This window comes from Schistocerca americana, chromosome 1, assembly GCF_021461395.2.
Source record: "Schistocerca americana isolate TAMUIC-IGC-003095 chromosome 1, iqSchAmer2.1, whole genome shotgun sequence".
Lineage (NCBI taxonomy): Eukaryota > Metazoa > Arthropoda > Insecta > Orthoptera > Acrididae > Schistocerca > Schistocerca americana.
The window spans coordinates 646,166,252-646,186,070 of record NC_060119.1 but is presented as its reverse complement, the minus strand read 5'-3'; the positions used below and the strand labels follow the sequence as shown (position 1 = coordinate 646,186,070).

The window sequence follows — 19,819 nt, the reverse complement described above, 5'->3', positions numbered from 1 at the left end:
TTCGCAATTGCAGTTTCGAATTTTGGCAACTGGTACTGCACAAGATCTTGCTTGAGCACCTGTCAGACTTTGAAATACATATTTTGGCACCAACGGTCTTAGTTTATACGTAAAGAGTGTGCGAGAACACTGACTTGTAGCGATTTATGTGAACGATGATAACGTTGGTGACATTTCACATAACTTACATCATTTTGCGATCTGCAGAACTTCGCACACGTCTGATGTTGCCGTATTTCTACAGTGAAAAAGCCTATTTTTGACGGTGACATATATACATGTCGGAGGATTTTAAGGTCTTAGATGTGCTGAAGCAAAAGCTTTTGCCTTAATGGTTAGGAATGGTCCAAAGACCGAAATTACAATTGTGAAAGAAATAATTTCCAAGTTACAAAGTTTGTTCCCGAATGGTGTTGTATGTTGCAAGACGACAGGAACACTTCACACCACTCGTGTCGTCCAGGACTGGTTTTGTGAGCACGAGGATGGATTGTCGCACTTCCCCGGCCACCACAATCACCAGATGCTTATTTAGCCGTTGTGATCTATTTCGGATAGAAGTGCTCCTGGTCGCTGTCCATCATCGTTGCCTGAACTTGGCACTGTTTTTCAAGAAGAATGGGTTACCATTCCCTGGAAAACCATACAGGACCTGTACGTAAGCATTCCGAGACGACTGGAAGCTTTTCTCAATGCCAGCTGTTATTAGACACGGTAACATGTTGTGCTTGTGGTGTTTCAACATTTTTGTCCATTCCCTGCGTATGAGAACAGATAATAGCGTTGTTGAGGTAGTAGCTCCGAAATTCTATGGCAGGCTGATTTGAACTTACGGACTTTAGTTTCGAATCAATGAACCATATACTCTTGTTTATAAAGAGAAGTAAAATATTGTTAAAGCCATGAGATGCCTGAGGTCCACAAGGAAAAATGTGTGTGTCCGCTGGTTTGCTTGCCATGTAACAGAAGACCGTAAAGACAACGGAGGATCATCTGTGCGGAGTTGCTTGCGCGTTATGAGGCTGATCGTCATGAATTTCTGTCGAGCATCCTCACAGGCGACGAAACACGGGCTCATCTCATAACAAAATATCAATGCATGGAGCGGCACCACACCAACTCTCCTTCGATGAAAAGGTTCAAATCCACACCTTAAGACGGTAAAGTCATCGCGACGGTCTTCTGGGGCTCTGAAGGGGTTATTCTGTTTCATGCCCTCCCACATGGTGCAACGCTCAACTCTCAAGTGTATTGTGCTACCCTCAGCAAATTGAAGAAACCACTTCAAACTGTTGCTCGCACAAAAATGCAAATGTACTTTTCCTTCTTCATGACAACGCAAGGCTTGACAGAAGTCTGTGCACCCGAGAGGAGCTCGCAAAACTTCATTAGACTGTTCTTTCTCATCTACCATTCAGCCCGGATATCGCACCTTCCATCTGTTTGGGCCAATGAAGGATACATCATGCGGGATGTAGTGGCTGGATGATGGGGAGGTTATTGATGCAGCGAAACTTTGGCTCCGACGTCGACCAGTAGAATGGTACCATGAGAGCACGCAGGCCCTCGCAGTAAGTGGCGTAAGGCTGTGGTATTGAACGGAGACTGTATTGAAAAACAGGGTTTTGTAGCCAGAAGAGGTGGGTAATAATGTTGTTCTTTGGAATCCTCAGAAGAACCTACCAGCTTTCAGAAAAAAATGTTCCATTACTTACTAAAAGCCTCTCATTCCACAAGATCTCCAGGGATTCTAACCTACCCGTGCATAGCGACCTGCCACCTTTAAACCGTAGGAGACCGAAATCACGCCATCCAACTCTGTGCGATGCTGCTGACATGGTTGCTAAGAATTTCAGACCTCTTGAAGAATGGAAAGGTCGTTGGGAAGCAGTGACAGATGTGCACCTGCATAACATCTTCTCAGGTGCTAAACTTCCAAGTGGATTCGACCTACCACGCAAGACCTGGACTACTCTCAAAAGAATCCGTACTGGCCATGGCCGATGCAGGGATTCTCTCTTTAAGTGGAAGAAGCTGCCTGATCCAGCTTGTGACTGTGGGGCTCCAGACCAGAGTGTTCACCACATTGTCAGTGAATGCAGGGTTCGAGCCTATCACGGCGCCAAAGAGGACTTCCTGCTAGCAACTCCAGATGCAGTGCGCTGGATTGAAGGACTGGATATTCAGTTGTAAAGACAAACTTAAGTTTCTTGTGTGTCAATATGTACATATGTATATGTAATTTAATTTCATGATATGTATGTATTAGCCATACGCTAAATAATAATAAATAACTATATATGACGGTAGTATCTGTTCCCGAAAGAACAGTTACCGTCGATGACCATGCAGCTTTGCTAGAAATGAAATGATAATTAAACTGACACCCTAGCTGCAAGCAGGCGTTGATACACTTCATTGGGGACATGTTGAAAATGTGTGCCCCGACCGGGACTCGAACCCGGGATCTCCTGCTTACATGGCAGACGCTCTATCCATCTGAGCCACCGCGGGCACAGAGGATAGTGCGTCTGCAGGGACTTATCCCTTGCACGCCCTCTCATAGCTTGTTATCTGCAACGAAATGATTCATTTTGAAGTTGGGTGGTGAGTTAATAAATCACCTTATGTGTAGAAGTAATTTTGCTGCCTGAAAATATTTTGCGAATGTTTACAGTTTTTTCTATGGTAGCTGTCTTCATTCGCGTTGTATGAGTACACGCAGTAACATGGTAAATGTTTTTGATGTACCGCACGTGCGCTTTGAGACCTACCGACTTGTCCTTTAGTGTTTGTGGAGAGGCAGCTAGAAGTACAGTGGGTGGGTGCAGAGCTGAGCTGACGCTTCGGCCCTGCCGCTGCCGCAGGCTGCACGGCAGCTACGAGGCGCTGGCGGGCGGGCACGCGCTCGAGGCGCTCGTCGACCTGACGGGCGGCGTCGCCGAGAAGCTGCGCTCGTCGGCCGCGCTCTACCCGCTGCTGAGGGACGCCTTCGCGCGCGGGGACCTCGTCACCTGCGCCAAGAAGGTGACTCGCGTCTGCCGAGCGCGCTAAGATAGCTAGCAGCGCAGCACGGCTCAGCTTAGACCGGTACTGATAACCTACAGTGCTCTCTATTGGGTGCTTCTGCAACATTAAGAATTTAATGGGCGGTTGGCTGTGGCAAACACTTAATGCGGGATCCACTGTTACTACTTCATTAAACTCATAAGTATCAAGGTTAAAATAAGCTAGGGTGTAACCCTACTGAAGGGTTTATACGAGTCGTTACTAACAAATAAATTCCAAGTAAATGATAATTAATTGAAACCCTCAGCTGCCGACAGGTGTTGTTGATATACCTCGATGGGGACAGCTGAAAATCTTCATATAATTTCCAAGTAGTAAAGGGTGCAGCAATCAGTCGCAACTGATGTTTATTGCATGTCTACATATCGTTCGCTGTATGGCCATCTTCAAGACATATGAAGAACAAATTACAATAAGGTACGATGCATACCTTATTAAATATAGAGTCGCATAAGCTTTAAATGTTAGTCATAAAATACAAACCAGTAAATGTAACATCAAAAACACTTTTATGTGCACATAGTCCCAATTGAACTATTCGTGCTAGAGGTTGAGTCCACACTGAGGTCCTCTTTACAAAATTACAACGCAGCTGGCTTCCCAGTGTACATCATATCAATGTACAGCGACGGCCTTACATGCTGTCAGCCCGTAATACATATAAGGACGCTGCTGTACGTTGGTACGATGTACGCTGAAGCCAGCTGCATTGTAATTATAAAGGGGGCTTCAGTGTGAACTCAGCCTCTAGCATGAATCGCCCAGTTGAATCTATGTGCATATACAAGTTATTTTAATATTTTCACTTTTATTACTGGACTGAAGATTGCCACACTGTGACCGCAACCTAGATATACAATAAACATCATTGCAACTGATTGCTGCACCCTTCACTACTTGAAATGAATACAGTCGCTCGGCACAACTGTTTTCCTGTTTGTGGATCCTCAATATTTACAAAATTATAACAATTTTTTAAAATAAAAATTGTCACAATTTAACATGAAATGTTTCTGCAATTACTTTAGTCAAATAACTCAAACATAATAAACAAGCCTTCGGTTATAGGTTTGAACAGCGACCGGACAAAGGGGAAGGGTGCTATGAGAGTTTATAATAACATAAAGAAAAAACGACTAAAACAAAAAAACCAACACGTCACAGTTAAGAAAAACAACAGAAAGAAAGAATACGTGGCTATAACGTACAACGGAAAGACTTCCGACAAATTCGAAAGATGCTCTCATAAAGTAAATGAAGAATAGTTTTCCGTAAAAAAGTGCTAAATTCAAGCTATGCCATTAAATCTATAGCAACAGGAATAATTTTTGGGATTCAGGTATGTATACGATCAAGTGCACTGACTGTAACAAACCGTTCATAGAACAAATGGGGAGGAGCTTGGAAATTTCAGGGAGCACAGACACTGTTAAAACAACGTTAAAGCATCTATCATGGACGTTGATCGGAAGATGAACACCCTAAAGACAGCTTAAGAGGGACGATTCTTAACGTCTTGGAGGATCTCGAAATTTGCAGTCGCAAGAAGCTAGATCGAGACCTAATTATATAGAACGTACAGAGCGAATTCAATCCCAATGCCTATTTTAAAAATTACGATGAATTTCTGAGGTGTTTATTGTCGCAAATGGATGTCGAAGGCTACAGGGACAAAAAGTTTGCGGCGGGATAACTGGAACACGTGTGCTGTGCTTGAAATCGGAGACGGGCCGCTCTGCCCACGGTGCCGCTTAACAGACGACTGTCTGGTTCGCGGCACAATCCAGAACTGCAGTCGCGAGAAGGAGCGAAGACAGACCTGCAGCAACGCCATGAAAACGGAAAAGTCCACTTCTAAATTACCGATTTCTGTGAGGTTTTTACAAAGTTTTTTTTCTTTTTTTACCCTTGACAAACCGCAAGTTTTAATTAAGTGTCTTCAAGAACAGTATCCTCAACCGACATACAAAATGTTATCACTTCAGTGTTCGTGTAGGCTGCACGGTCGGCGTAGGCTGCACTGATGATGTGTCTGGTTCCATTGGCAAGCGCTGAAATCTGACGAGTAGACTGAGGTTAAGTCGAGGTCGAGGCTGGAATCTGCACTGACCGGCGAGCTGTTGGGCTGTCTTATAGAGGCCACCTGGAGGAGGAATACCGGCAAGTTGTCTGCTTTCACGTGGTTCGTGGACAGAGCTAGTGCCGGCTGTATCTGGCGGACGTGGCGCCCTCAGTACTGCAGCGGGTGTCACAGGCAGGACGAGCTGCGATCCAGTTGCAGGCCCTCGACAGTGCGGCAAACAGCAGCACGCTGTTGTGTGGATGGATCGGAAGACGCTACAAAAGCAATGAAGACGAAAAATAAAAATTCCCTTTTACGATGGAATGTCTGTCTGGCTTTATTACGTAGGATCTTTCACTTTTTGGTTCCTAGTAATCGGTTAGCGAACCCGTAGACTCATGAAGCCTCATTCACCTAGTTTCCAACGTCCTATTGCGAAACTGTAGCTCTTGTACCTTTGCAGCTAGCGACAGTGGCACTGCATTTTCTTAGCGTTATTAAAGTAACATAGTGTTGTAACAAAACTAAATATCTGCTAAATGGTCAGACGACAGGGCTAAGACGTGTCTTAAATTGACCACGATTTGCTGCTTTTTGTTTGTTCCATACGTACACATTGCCACAAATGGGCAACAAAACCAATTTCCTCTTGCAGTTTAATAATCACATTAGTTATAAGAAAACAAAGGTAGTAGCGAATATCGAACATATGTAAATACGAGAGCAACAGTAACGACACTCTCACATTGCAGGTCCACAGAGTGATGTCAAGCTTATATACGGCGTCGAATGGACTCCTCGACACCTATCTTCATTGTTACATGAGAGCCAGTCGAAACAAGTTGTGTATTTTGTGATTAAAATTAAATGTTTGGTACAAAATCCCGCCCACAGAAAGGTCCCAGTTGTTATCCAAGTTTGGAACGCTGAGAAGCCGAAACTTGCAAAAAAATACAGTCGGCTAAGAAAACTGTATCGTGATGCAAATAATGAACGAAAGGTATGTGAGACAGTGATGTGACATGTTCAACAACGCCCGAACAAATGTGCATGAATAAATCGACCACCACGTTCGTCACTCATCGCATACGGTTCGGAGACCCAAGTAGGGGACGAAATCACTTAAGATAGACGTGTAAATTTAAACAAGTGAGACAATAGTTTCCCAATTATTTCTCGTTCTTTCGTTGATGAAACTGTGTCCAAACATCATGACCATAACAGAATTTGTTAACGGTAACTACACCGGCTACTGACTGATTAACACGAAACAGACAGAATGGCTGCAGCGCCGGCGCGCTGTTACACTGACAGAAATGCCTTTCTTGGCCAAACTCCTACTAGTGATGAGACATATGTGTTTCACTTCACCCCAGAGACGAAGTGCCACTCATTCTATTGGCGTTACTCTTTACTACCTAGAAGAACAGCGAAAATTCAAACTCAGTCAACATGGCCGGCCGCAGTGACCAAGCGGTTCTAGGCGCTTCAGTCGGAACCGCGCGACTGCTACGGTCGCAGGTTCGAATCCTGCCTCGGGCATGGATGTGTGTGTTGTCCTTAGGTTAGTTAGGTTTAAGTAGTTCTAAGTTCTAGGGGACTGATGACCGCAGATGTTAAGTCCCATAGTGCCCAGAGCCATTTGAACCATTTGAATCAACAAGGAAACTCGTGCCGAAAGCTTTTTGTCATTGTAATAATGTTGTCAGGGTGGATTTAATGCATAGAGGCATTACAATCAGTGTGCATAGATACTGCGACATCGAGACTTTGCTTTCCACGGCTACATTCTGAGTTTGCTTGCCACGTTAAATCCGGGTTCAGTTTGAGCTTTCAACGAAAGTCTCCATAGTCTTCGTAAGAAAAACTGCCGTGGCTGCTGTTGTGGTGACGATTTATAGCCCATAAACGGCTCAAGTCGCACTTGTTACCAGATACTGTACCCATATCTGCGATGGTGGCGCCAGCGGTCTCGTGGGAATCTGAACGATTAAGTACACTTCTCTTTGTCTTCTCAGCGTTGAGAGATGACATGCACGCACCAATAGATTATATCCGCTGTCCCGGTTGAAGATGTTTTTGAAGATTCAGATTTCTACTGCTTCTCTAGCAACAGAATCCCAGTATTAAGAACTGTGGACAAGTTTAATAAAACATTATTCTTGTTTGTTTGCAAGACTCTGATCAGTAATTGCTGATTTCTCAAGTTTTATGTGCTTTTGGCGTTCTCCATAGCGGTTGGTAACGTTAAGGATAGAGTGGCGGAAATGGTTGCTTTTGCACTCAAAGTGAATCTTGTTAGTGATATGGATCACCTACTTTTCGAGACTATTGAATTACATGTTCCGAAAGAATAGCTATGGCTTTCGACATACAGGATGAATTACCTAAAAATTGCTTCGCAAATATTGCGAAAATGGAAAGTGCTATTGATGTGCGATTTTCACAGAATAGACTGGTAGTCAGTGGCTCGTATTGTTAGCCAGTAAACAGATTGTCATAATTCTTAGAATATGTGTTTTCGTGCAAACGTACATTTTTTAAATGGAACAATGCCTCTTGAGATTAACAAACTGAAAGTGGGGTAAATTAGAGTGTTGGTGGTGTTTATTGCAGGATTCTAATGCGAGTCATTTACATGTATCATTTTTGAAAGGCTTCTACATCGATACTTGTTTGGGCCATTCAACCTGCGTAGTTGCCAGAAACTATGTTGGTGTGTTCTCTTATAGTGTGCTTGTGTGTTCCATGAGTGCTCTGTGACTTGCTAGTCAGTTAGTGTGTGACGGTCAAAGCAGTAGGATTTACCAATCCAGAAGAAGCCGACAGGTTCATAGTGTACGGAGAGTGTAATGCAGTTCGTTCATGTACTGCATACGCGGCGAGATATTCCGATAGCGTCAGCCATCACGGCTATTATTTATCAACTTTCTCAACCAGTCACGTCGAAGTGATAGTGCAACACCTAGACAACTTAACAGAAAGAAACAAGTGACGACAGAAGAGGGGAGAAATTAACGTTCTTGCTGCTTCTGTTTCAGTTGATCCGTACGTTAACTCCAGTACAGTCGCACGAGAAGTAGGTATGAGGTCCTATGCGTTCTCCATCGACATGAGTTCCACTCGTATTTTTTCTCTTTCCATAAAGACCTGGGTGGAAACGATTATAATAATCGTGTTAACTTTGTACATGGGCATTAAGACAGGATACTCCAGATGTATCATGTATCTTGTTTAGTGATGAAGCCACACTTACCACTCATGGACAGGTAAACCGCCGAAACATGCACTATTGGTCTGTTGATTAACCCCCTTTGTTAAAGCGAAATGGTCGTTACTTACCCTATTGTCTTCGTTTATATGTGTTTACTTTATAGCCGAAAAAAGTTGTAATAAGGGCGATCGAAAAGTCGTGCGCATTAAAAAGTGTTATATACCATAATATCATACACATTATTTATAGCACACTCTCAAAACTGTCGTCCTGTTCAGTAATGGATCCATGAATTCATTTTACCAGATTGAGACCACCTTACGTAGAATAACGACACTGATGTTAATCTCCGTTGTTATGTTAACCTTTAGTTCCGCCTGTGCGTACGTCCTGTTATTAAAGACCCTTACTTTTAGCGCCAGAGGAAGAAGTCTAGAGAGTTAAATCGGGAGCGGGTAAGGGCCGTAATCCTTTAGAGATGATTCGATTACCAAAATATTCGCTTTTGATAAGAATTGTTTCATTTGTTGTGTCATCAGTGACGTCGTCCAGCTGTAACCAACAAGGATGTTCATCTCCCTGAAGAAGCGAAATTAACTGTTGAATGACGTCTTGGTACATAATACCATTAACTAAAATTTCAAAGAAACTAGGGATCACTGTTCAAGGACGCGATAAAGCACACCACATTCCAGTTTTCTGACAGCGCAAGTTGTTTTCATGGAACACACATGGATTTTCGGTTGACCAAAAATGGTTCAAAGGGCTCTGAGCACTATGGGACTTAACTTCTGAGGTCATCAGTTCCCTAGAACTTAGAACTACTTAAACCTAACTAACCTAAGAACATCACACACATCCATGCCCGAGGCAGGATTCGAACATGCAACCGTAGCGGTCGCGCGGTTCCAGACTGAAGCGCCTAGAACCGCTCGGCCACCCCGGCCGGCTGGTTGACCAAAGTATTGTGTTTTGACTATTCATGCATCCACTACGGTGAAGCCAAGTCTCATCAGTACAGGAAATGCGATCCAGTTTTACGATTCCATGAATGTTAAAAATGACCAAATCCACGTACAATACACTAGACGCTTTTGTTTATTCTGCCTCTTCAATTCCTCTACATTACGATCGTGATAAGCACGAAATTTTAACTTCTGCATCGGTATCGGAGCACCGCCATGTGAAATCTGAGATTGGAGAGACAGTCTCAAACTTTTTGAAAGCGAGCAAAGGATGACATTGACACTTCTTGGCAGATTAAAACTGTGTGCCCGACCGAGACTCGAACTCGGGACCTTTGCCTTTCGCGGGCAAGTGCTCTATCATCTGAGCTACCAAAGCACGACTCACGCCCGGAACTCACAGCTCCCGAGTTCGAGTGTCGGTCGGGCACACAGTTTTAATCTGCCAAGAAGTTTCATATCAGCGCACACTCCGCTGCAGAGTCAAAATCTCATTCTGGAAACATCCCCCAGGCTGTGGCTAAGCCATGTCTCCGCTATATCCTTTCTTTCAGGAGTGCTAGTTCTGCAGGTTCGCAGGAGAGCTTCTGTAAAGTTTGGAAGGTAGGAGACGAGATACTGTCAGAACTAGAGCTGTGAGTACCGGGCGCGAGTCGTGCTTCGGTGGCTCAGATGGTAGAACACTTGCCCGCGAAAGGCAAAGGTCCCGAGTTCGAGTCTCGGTCGGGCACACAGTTTTAATCTGCCCAGAAGTTTCATATCAGCGCACACTCCGCTGCAGAGTCAAAATCTCATTCTGGAAACATCCCCCAGGCTGTGGCTAAGCCATGTCTCCGCTATATCCTTTCTTTCAGGAGTGCTGGTTCTGCAGGTTCGCAGGAGAGCTTCTGTAAAGTTTGGAAGGTAGGAGACGAGAAACTGTCAGAACTAGAGCTGTGAGTACCGGGCGTGAGTCGTGCTTCGGTAGCTCAGATGGCAGAGCACTTCCCCGTGAAAGGCAAAGGTCCCGAGTTCGAGTCTCGGTCGGGCACACAGTTTTAATCTGCCAAGAAGTTTCATATCAGCACACACTCCGCTGCAGAGTGAGAATCTCATTCTGGAAAGGATGACATTTGTCACCTCAGGCAGTTTAGCGTTCATGCAGCTGGTATCAAGTTCTCTTCTTGTCTACAACTGGTCCACGTTCCCAGTACCGGGAGATTAGTTGGTTGGTTCTGAGCACTATGCGACTTAACTTCTGAGGTCATCAGTCGCCTAGAACTTAAAACTAATTAAACCTAACTAACCTAAGGACATTACACACATCCATGCCCGAGGCAGGATTCGAACCTGCGACCGTAGCGGTCGCTCGGCTCCAGACTGTAGCGCCCAGAACCGCACGGCCACTCCGGCCGGCGGGAGATTAGTCACGTTATTATTGAATTATTTGGCAACGTGGCAACTGCACATTTCTCAGGAAATGCACGTATGATATGTGCATATGGATGACAAAAAATGCTGAACAACAGCAAAAACTCGTTGCTCTTGGAAAAAAGACATGTTTACCGCGCTATTAGCTGCACAATACTATAAATGTCACGTGATCTAACTTTTTACATTGGGCTCTTCATTTACTGTTGGTGAAACATATTGTGCTATCTTGCAGTGGTTCATCGAACTGATGCAGTGCAACTCCTGTTTACAGATGCATTTATTTTCATGTGCGCGGCTTTTAGATCGCACTGTAGAAAGAGAGCTTAATATCACAAAGTTTATCACGTAAATATTTGTGTTTGCAAATGCGTTTAAGACTATGCACTTCTAACAACTTTTTTTTCCCTTTATTGTATTTCGATTCCCCCCGAAGGGGGCGGGCTGGCAGCAGCTTATTACGCTGCTCTGTAGCCTACAGACTTTTTAAAACGTAAGAAAGAAGATAAGAAACAATAAATGCAGGCGATAAAATGGTGACTGAAATTTTAAAACGGCGGAAAATTGTGGAAAGTTAAAACATAAAGGGTTGGCAAAGCTAATAAAATACACAGGAAGCTGACAGGGAACATAGTAGACAGACAAAAAACATGGCGACATTCTGGTTTCCGTTCGCAAGAGATATAAAAATCACTCCCAGCGGCAGTATGATGTCCGTTCGCAACACTTCAGAGAAGACACACAACACTGAACACTCACTGTAAACACTGTACTGAAATGTCGGCACAAGGATGACACACCATAGCCGAGGGCAGATGGGGGGGGGGGGGGGGGACCTGGGCAGATGGGGAGAAAACAAGGAGGGAGGAGAGGAAAAACAAAAGGGGGGGGACCAAAGGAGGGAGAGGACGCATAAGGGGGGGGGGGAGGGGTAGGGCAGACGCGAGAGGGAATGGGAAAAGGCACAGGAGAGAAATGCAAAAGGACCTGGGGGAGAGATGGGGGGCAGAGAGAGGGTAGGTGGGGGAAAAAAAAAGAGGATGGAAGGAGGGGGAGCGGGAGCCCAGGAAAAGGACGGAGGAAAGGAGACGGGGGTGAGGATTAGATTTGATAGGAGGGATAAATGGAGGGAGAGAAGGCATCATCCAGGAGGGTGAGTTGATGGAAGCCACCTTGGGAAAGGAGGTGAAGGGTGTTCTAACAACGAAAATGCTAGTGTTTTAAGGAGGGACAGGTACACAGAGAGACAGAGTTGATAATGTCGCTTTTGCAGGGCAACTGGGCGTCCGTGTCGGCAAGTAGGCCAGCGGTGATGGAGAGCGGGCTGGCGCGCGGCCACGCCTACACCGTGCGGGAGGTGCGCCACGTGCGGCAGGCCGGCCGGCGGCCGCTGCGCATGGTGCGCGTGCGCAACCCCTGGGCCGACCACCGCGAGTGGACCGGCGCCTGGAGCGACGGGTGAGCGATCGTCTCCAGCGCTCTTTACATCTCCAGCTGCTGCAGTCCTATAGGCGCCTGTGAAGTGCTGCATCATAAAACAGCCTTTTCAAACCTAGCCCATAACATTGCTGTATTGACACTCCTGCTCGCACGTTGCCGTACGCCTTGTTGTTGGTGTTGTCGTGGTCTTCAGTTCAGAGACTGGTTTGATGCAGCTCTCCATGCTACTCTATCCTGTGCAAGCTTCTTCATCTCCCAGTACCTACTGCAACCTACATCCTTCTGAATCTGCTTAGTGTATTCATCTCTTAGTCTCCCTCTACGATTTTTACCCTCCATGTTGCCCTCCAGTACTAAATTGGTGACCCCTCGATGCCTCAGAACGTACCCTACCAACCGATCCCTTCTTCTAGTCGAGTTGTGCCACAAATTTCTCTTCTCCCCAATTCTAGTCAATACCTCCTCATTAGTTATGTGATCTACCCGTCTAATCTTCAGCATTCTTCTGTAGCACCACATTTCGAAAGCTCCTGTTCTCTTCTCGTCCAAACTATTTATCGTCTATGCCGTACGCATATGCTGCACAAATCCATTTCACTAAGGCAGGCGGCCGGGGTGGTCGAGCGGTTTTAGGCGCTTCATTCTAGAACCGCGCGACAGCTACGGTCGCAGGTTCGAATCCTGCCTCGGGCATGGATGTGTGTGATGTCCTTAGGTTAGTTAGGTTTAAGTAGTTATAAGTCTAGGGGACTGATGACCTCAGAAGTTAAGTCACATAGTGCTCAGAGCCATTTGGACCAAAATGACTCCAGTGCCGTGGGCAGTTCATCTTCGTTTCTTGGTTAGGATCCAAGCGGTGAATTTGCACCTGGGGAGTTTGGTGGCTAGGGGAGTACGGTAAACTAACCCCCTGTTGCTCTTCGAACCAGGCATGTAAAGTAAAAGATGTGTGGCACGTTTCATTGTTCTGCTGGTAGCTGCCATCGTGCTCAGGAAAACCAAGCTGGTCCCAGGCATACATAAAAGCTTGTGTTGATCCGTTGCGCTACGAAAACATTACCCAGATCGTAACGCTGCATCCTGCGGTTAGGACCCTTCCGAAGATTGTTGCAGCCAACGACCATCTGTCCGGTGGTGCATAAAACGTGATTCATCTCAAAATACCAACTGTCGCCACTCATTGGACGTACAATTGCGGCATTAGCGTGTAAATTCCAGCTTTTGTCGTCGGTCAACGGCAGTTAGTCTGGGTGAATGAACAATGCACCCACTGCGGAGGCCCATACGCAGCAACATCCACTGAATGATCATCGAGGAGACACTGTTTGTAGCCCGTTGGTTCATCTGAGCGGTCAATTTCTCAACAGTTGCACGTCTATTCGCCCATACGCACATCAAATGGTTCAAATGGCTCTGAGCACTATGGGACTTAACATCTGAGGTTATCAGTCCCCTAGAACTTAGAACTACTTAATCCTAACTAACCTAAGGACATCACACAGCGGCCGTAGCGGTCTCGCGGTTCCAGACTGTAACGCCTAGAACCGCTCGGCCACTCCGGACGGCATACGCACATTCACAGCTGTCGTTTACTACTGTTGTCGATGGCCCTTGGTGCACCACAGTTGCGTCGGTGTAGGTTTTGGATACCGCCATTTTGTCACACTCGTTATACACTCAAAAGAAAGACAAAGAATGACGCACCACGATGGAATTATCCGAACTGGACGGAAATCGGTAAATGTGATGTACATATCAAGACAAACAAATGACCATAATAATTTCAGAAAAAATGGATGTTTTACTGAAGGGAAAAAGCTTCACAAACTGAGCAGGTGAATAGCTCGTTGATCCACGTCTGGTCCTTTTGCAAGCAGATATTCGGCTTGTTACTGATAGGTAGAGTTGTTGGATGTCCTACTGCGGGATATCGAGCCAATCTCTATCCAATTGGTCTGTTAGATCGTCAAAGTTCCGAGCTGGTTGGGGCGCCCTGCCCATAATGCTCCAAACATTCTTAATTGGGGAATGATCCGGCGACATTTCTGGCCAAGGTAGGATTTGGCAAGCACGAATAAAAGCAGCTGAAATTTAAGCCCGGGATGGCTTTCAACGAGGATGATAAAACGGAATGTCGAATATCGTCGACGCACCACTGTACTGTGATGGTGCCGCGGATAGCAACCAAAGGGGTCGTGCTGTGAAGAGAAATATCTCCCTAGACATCACTCCTGGATGTCGGGCTGTGTGGCGGCGAGAGTCGCGGGACTCATCACTGAAGACAATTACATTCCAGGGTTCATGGTAGGACTCCGTGCTTCGTCATCCGCGGTACACCTACATCACAGCAATACGTCGACGATATTCTACTTCCCGTTTTGTTGTCCATGCCAGGTCATTCAGAACTAACATTCAAGCAAGACGATGCCCGCCTTTACACGGCGTGAGCTTCTACTGCCTGGTTTCGTGCTTCACAAACAGTACCTTGACCAGGAAGCTCGTCGTATCTCTCCCCACTTGAGGGCATTTTGAGCGTTATGGGCAGGACACTCCAAGTATCTCGGAATTTATACGATCCAGCGCGCGAATTAGTCAGAACTTGGCATGGAGGACATCCAACAACTCTACCAAACAATGGCAAGACGAATAACTGCTTGCGTGAGGGCCAGTGGAGGACCAACGGGTTGTTGTCTTGCTAAAACTGTAATCATTTGTTTGTCTGCACACGGCCATAACATCTACCGATTTCTGCCCCATTTGGATAATTCCTTCGTGATGCGTCCTCGGTTTATTTTTCTTCTAATTTATAACTACGGTGGCCCGCGAACAGTTTACAAACTTAATCGTTTCGGAAATGCTTCCAGCCTTGGCCCAAAAGCCAATGATCATCCTGTTTTGGATGTCAGATAAATCACTCCGTTTCTGAATTGCGAGAATAACTGCACTGTTTTCCTCGTCCCCCTGACGCACTTCATGTACCCTCCACTGCTGGGGCTGCCACCTGCCGTATGTGAGCGGCTATTGCACGTTCACGTTGAACATAGGCGATTATCACATTAATGTGAATGGATCGTGTAATAATGGGTGCAGTACTGATATGGTGGGTAAAATCTATGCTACAAAACTACGGAACAAGAAGTGCAAAATACACAAGGGAAGCACACTAATACGAGAAGCTGAACCAGGAAAAAAAGGTAGCACATTTTTATGTCTTAAGACGGCGCTTTATCACATCGAATAGCCCGTAATTTCAGTAAAACTAACTTGATAGTTACGTTCTGCACAGTTAAACAAAGTAGAGAAAATAGTCAGGCACGCCTTCCACAAAACAAAACCATTAATGCGATCAGGAATTTATAAAACCAGATATGGTGAATGTTGAAGTTTATACGTGGGACAAATCGGTAGACGCTTCTCTGCCAGATTCGGAGAGCGCACACATATAATCGAGAGTCGCAAATCTTCATTTAGTGTACATCTCTGCGATTACAGTTATAACACCAGCAGTACTGAGGAATCTTTGAAGGTATAGCCAGGGCGGAGAAGGGTGGATTAATGGACGCTCTGGAAGAATTTCAGTTTTATAGAGCCTTCAATGAGCAACCGAAAAATATATTACTGAAGAAACTGACAAGAGATTTTTAGATTGTTAGGCATTAACTGTAGTGTGCTGTAAGGGCTCACCTTCAACAACGTAGCGAACCGCTGCACACACCACCGAGCATTCGTGAGCACATACTGCATGGCATTTGCGCTGCTCATTCGCCACGACCGCGGGAGCAGCTTCCCGCTTAAGTCTGACAGCGCTATAAGCTCCTGCTTGAAAAGATACTGAATTATCTGTATCTTTGTAACACTTAAAAAATATAAGAATACAGATACGTACAGGATCAGATTATGACAAATTACATAACACTCTCCATGTGTCCACATGGTTGCTCCTTATCCTGGTATAGCTTTTTAGAATGGCCCCACGACGTTCACATAATACGAAATGTAGATCGAAACCTGTTTTGTACTATGCTCAATAATTTGTTCCTTACGTGAAGAGTAACTTTACAGATGTCTTGGACCTGGTAGAAGACGTCTTCTCTCTTCTCTATGATCAATCCTAGGTATATTTGTTCACATCTGGTCTTGGCTGGTTTTACTGAAGGGTCTCTTCAAAGCTTCCATGTAAGATCAGTGTGTTGTGGTTGGCCAACTGAAGTTCATACTACGGCTGCCATTCTTGTGCATGGGGCGTGCATGGGGCTCTGTGTTAATGTCCGCCCCCGGTAGCTGAGTGGTCAGCGCGACAGACTGTCAATCCAAAGGGCCCGGGTTCGATTCCCGGCTGGGTCGGAGATTTTCTCCGCTCAGGGACTGGGTGTTGTGTTGTCCTAATCATCATCATTTCATCACCATCGACACGCAAGTCGCCGAAGTGGCGTCAGATCGAAAGACTTGCACCAGGCGAGCGGTCTACCCGACGGGAGGCCCTCGTCACACGACATTTCATTTCATTTCTGTGTTACGCAGTGATCTCCTAGTTTTCTTCTTGAGTCTCTTACTATTACTAGCAACGGCTACTCGCGGAGGGAGGTAAATATCTTACATTTTCTTCATTTTATTTCTTTTTCATTACCCACTCAGCTGTATGGATTGTTTCCAAATTTACATACCGTTGATTTCAAAGCCAAATGGCCCCCAAGTCGAGAAACAGTACATGTGACTATTTTTTCTCGTCGAGTAGTTGATGACGATTTGTAATATTTGGACGCCAGTTTAAGATTATAAATTTTGTAAATAATGTCCTCGCCTACAACTGATAGTGATGCTTCACATATATCCTTGAAATTTGCTATAAACTGATATTTCTGCAGTTCGTGCTTAACGATGTAACTCAACGACTCACTGCACCACTATGAGTCTGTTTATTTCAATACGATAGTCGCCATCTTGTTTTCCTAAACATAGTTCTGCTACACTGGTTTATTGGTCTGTTCTTCCTATTCGTAAATTAGAGATTTTTCACAGGAAACAATACAAATTGAAAATATTAGGCGTATAAATGCGTCACTCAATTGATGTCCAAACTCGCGTAGGCATTATACTATGAGCAACAAGAATAACATTCCTTTCGACAGTAGTATTATGCCTAGGTTAAGCTGCCTAAATTTTATTGAAAAAATAAATGTTTTTGTTTAGGGATAAATGACAGACTCGAATAAAAACTCAGACTAAAAGTTAAGAGAAAATGCATGCATTGAGAAACCAAACTCTGCTTGCTTCCGCCACGAAAGTTTATCGAATCAAGAATTCAGTATTGAGCGGGAAAGTAAGGTGCTGTAGATTACAACCGAACAGATGTTCAGATTCGTATCCTTGTTTAGTTGTCTCGGGACATTACGCCGCATGGACAGTTGCTGTACTCTCGTTACAGCCAGGTAACGCGTTGTGTTCTTGAGCTTGTCAGTTTACTTTTCTTCGATTTTTCACAAGCTCGTGCGACAAGAATTACGTCATCTTTGTAATTCAAAGTATTATACCACGGAAAAGACTAGCCCTCGTTTCCTTTGGATTTGCAATAGATAACAGCTGCACAGCTCTCAGAAATTTCCACCAGTCCAGGATACGGAGTCGCGGGGAATGTTACGCCACCCTGCCGAAGACCGAAGGAAGGACAGAGTTTAACTGCTGTCGACACTGAAGTGGTTAGAAAAGAAACTTGGAACAAGCCCAGGTGGGTAACAACGGGAAACTTTCTAGTCGTGGAGTTTTTGCATTGGTATTAAGTAACATATGAATACTGCGGGAAACCTGTGAGGTTAACATGTCATATCTTTCAATGAACACATATCCCACACCAAATTACGATGCCACACATTCCGTATTTCATCTTAATGCCGCTATGTACACCCAGAATCACTCTCGTTTCAACACCTCCCACCTGAATAACCTTGTTTGAATACTTTTCTTACGTTGAACCTAAGATTGTAGGGGTATGAGTTCTATAACTCGGTCATAAAACACTCTTCAGACTCCGGCCTTAGTTCTTTCAAAGTATTTTTTCTCATTATGTTTACAATCATCACACGTAAATACTGAATTTCGGAAATAAAGAGAACGCATGTAATAAAGGTACATTTAAAATTAATACACAACCGAGGGGAAACTCGACACAATATGTTCTGTTCGCAGAAAGAATCTTTCGTTCTTCAACGGAGCGTTCTCTGTTTTGAAACATACCGGCAGATTAAAAGTGCATTCCGGTCTGGGACTGAGATATCCAGATACGATCCACCACCCGCTCTCAGAGTTACACATCTAGCAGTATCTCTCTCACATTTTCAAAACTTCACGGAAGGCCTGCTCCACACTATTCTATTCTAGCATGCCTGAAAGAAAATATATTTCGGAGAAATGGCTTAGTCACTGTCTATAAGATTATTTCGAGAAGACTTTGGGCCGTTTTGTCTGTAAGAGCATTGCCCGCAAGGATTAGGGGAGGACAACAGCCACCTTCGACCACCACCACCACCACCACCACCACCACCGCCACCATCGGTACGCACTCGCGCCCTACGATCTTTCGCATCATTGCGAAAAAAAAAAAAAAATACTCTTCGCAAACCAAACTAGCATTTTGATTTTGTCCCGCCATAGTTATTAAAGTATGAATGGAGTATCGGTCTGAAGAAAGTCGTAAGATGTGAAGAATATTGACTAGTAGCTAGTGCCTCCACATCTATATGACATAAAATTCCTATACAATTTCGCCGTTTGCTGCTACTTCCCTTGCAAAACAACATGCCAGACGGCTCTGAATTCCAAAATGTTCCGCCGACGTAGTCTCTTCAATTGGCTATTCTCTTTCTCATGTTACCAGCGAATGTCAGAAACTACTGAAAATGTGAATATAGAAAGCATACGCTTCTATCTACAATTAGTTACCCCCTGCCTCTACCCACGTGTTCACAACTCTGATCCTCGGGGCTTCTGTTGTTCACGTTAACAGTGTAAGTAAAAAATTTCTGTGTAATTGTCAATATAAAAAAATTGTGTCAGTTGGTAATGACACTGCGTTGGTGAGTTGTAGATTGAAATGATTTTGTAAAGAAAAGGACAGCGTGTAATGGAAAGAGTAATATTCAATACGACCTGGTGCAGCGGATGATAACGAGATAACGATAACTCACGTAGTGGCATGATGCCGTGGTATCGATCCGAAACCTTAGCGCCAACGTGAGTCCACTTCCGTTGACATTTCGTCGATAAGTTCTGCGAAACTGTGTCAGCAACTTAGAACAAGCGCACAAGCCTTCGGAACAGTCAGGTTCTGATGAAACTGTTACATAAGTATTACTAGTGATCAATAGCTATTACTTCCGATGAAGCCATCCGATTAACGAACGTCCACGAAGTTGCCCTCATTTTAATTTTCCTCGCCTTGTCACAGCCACACTTACTACATACTGTATATCAGCGTGTTCGCCTGGGTTTTAGAAGTTCACGTTACGGGTACAGTATGAGTTTTATTAATGCACGAGATTAACGAAATATTACCGTCTTTCGTCCCGCTTACAATCGCCATTTTAAAAGAAAAGAAAGTTTTTGATCTGACGAGCCGCGCAACCTCCCCCCCCCCCCCCCCCCTCCTTTTCACAGCCGCCCTAA

At 44.8% G+C, this 19,819-nt stretch overlaps 1 protein-coding gene and 1 non-coding gene across 2 annotated transcripts in view; one reads left to right on the top strand and one right to left on the bottom strand.

The window, feature by feature from the left end:
* The window catches only part of LOC124585344 (calpain-9-like), a 117,043-nt gene that overhangs the window by 72,590 nt on the left and 24,634 nt on the right, over positions 1 to 19,819 (top strand). Inside the window, exons 6-7 of the mRNA XM_047131389.1 lie at positions 2,868 to 3,027; positions 11,994 to 12,178. Coding sequence (XP_046987345.1) covers positions 2,868 to 3,027; positions 11,994 to 12,178 — 345 coding nt within the window. The remainder of the gene's footprint in view (positions 1 to 2,867; positions 3,028 to 11,993; positions 12,179 to 19,819) is intronic.
* Trnat-ugu lies at positions 2,441 to 2,515 on the bottom strand. Its single transcript has one exon. It is a non-coding gene; the product is annotated as a tRNA-Thr (tRNA).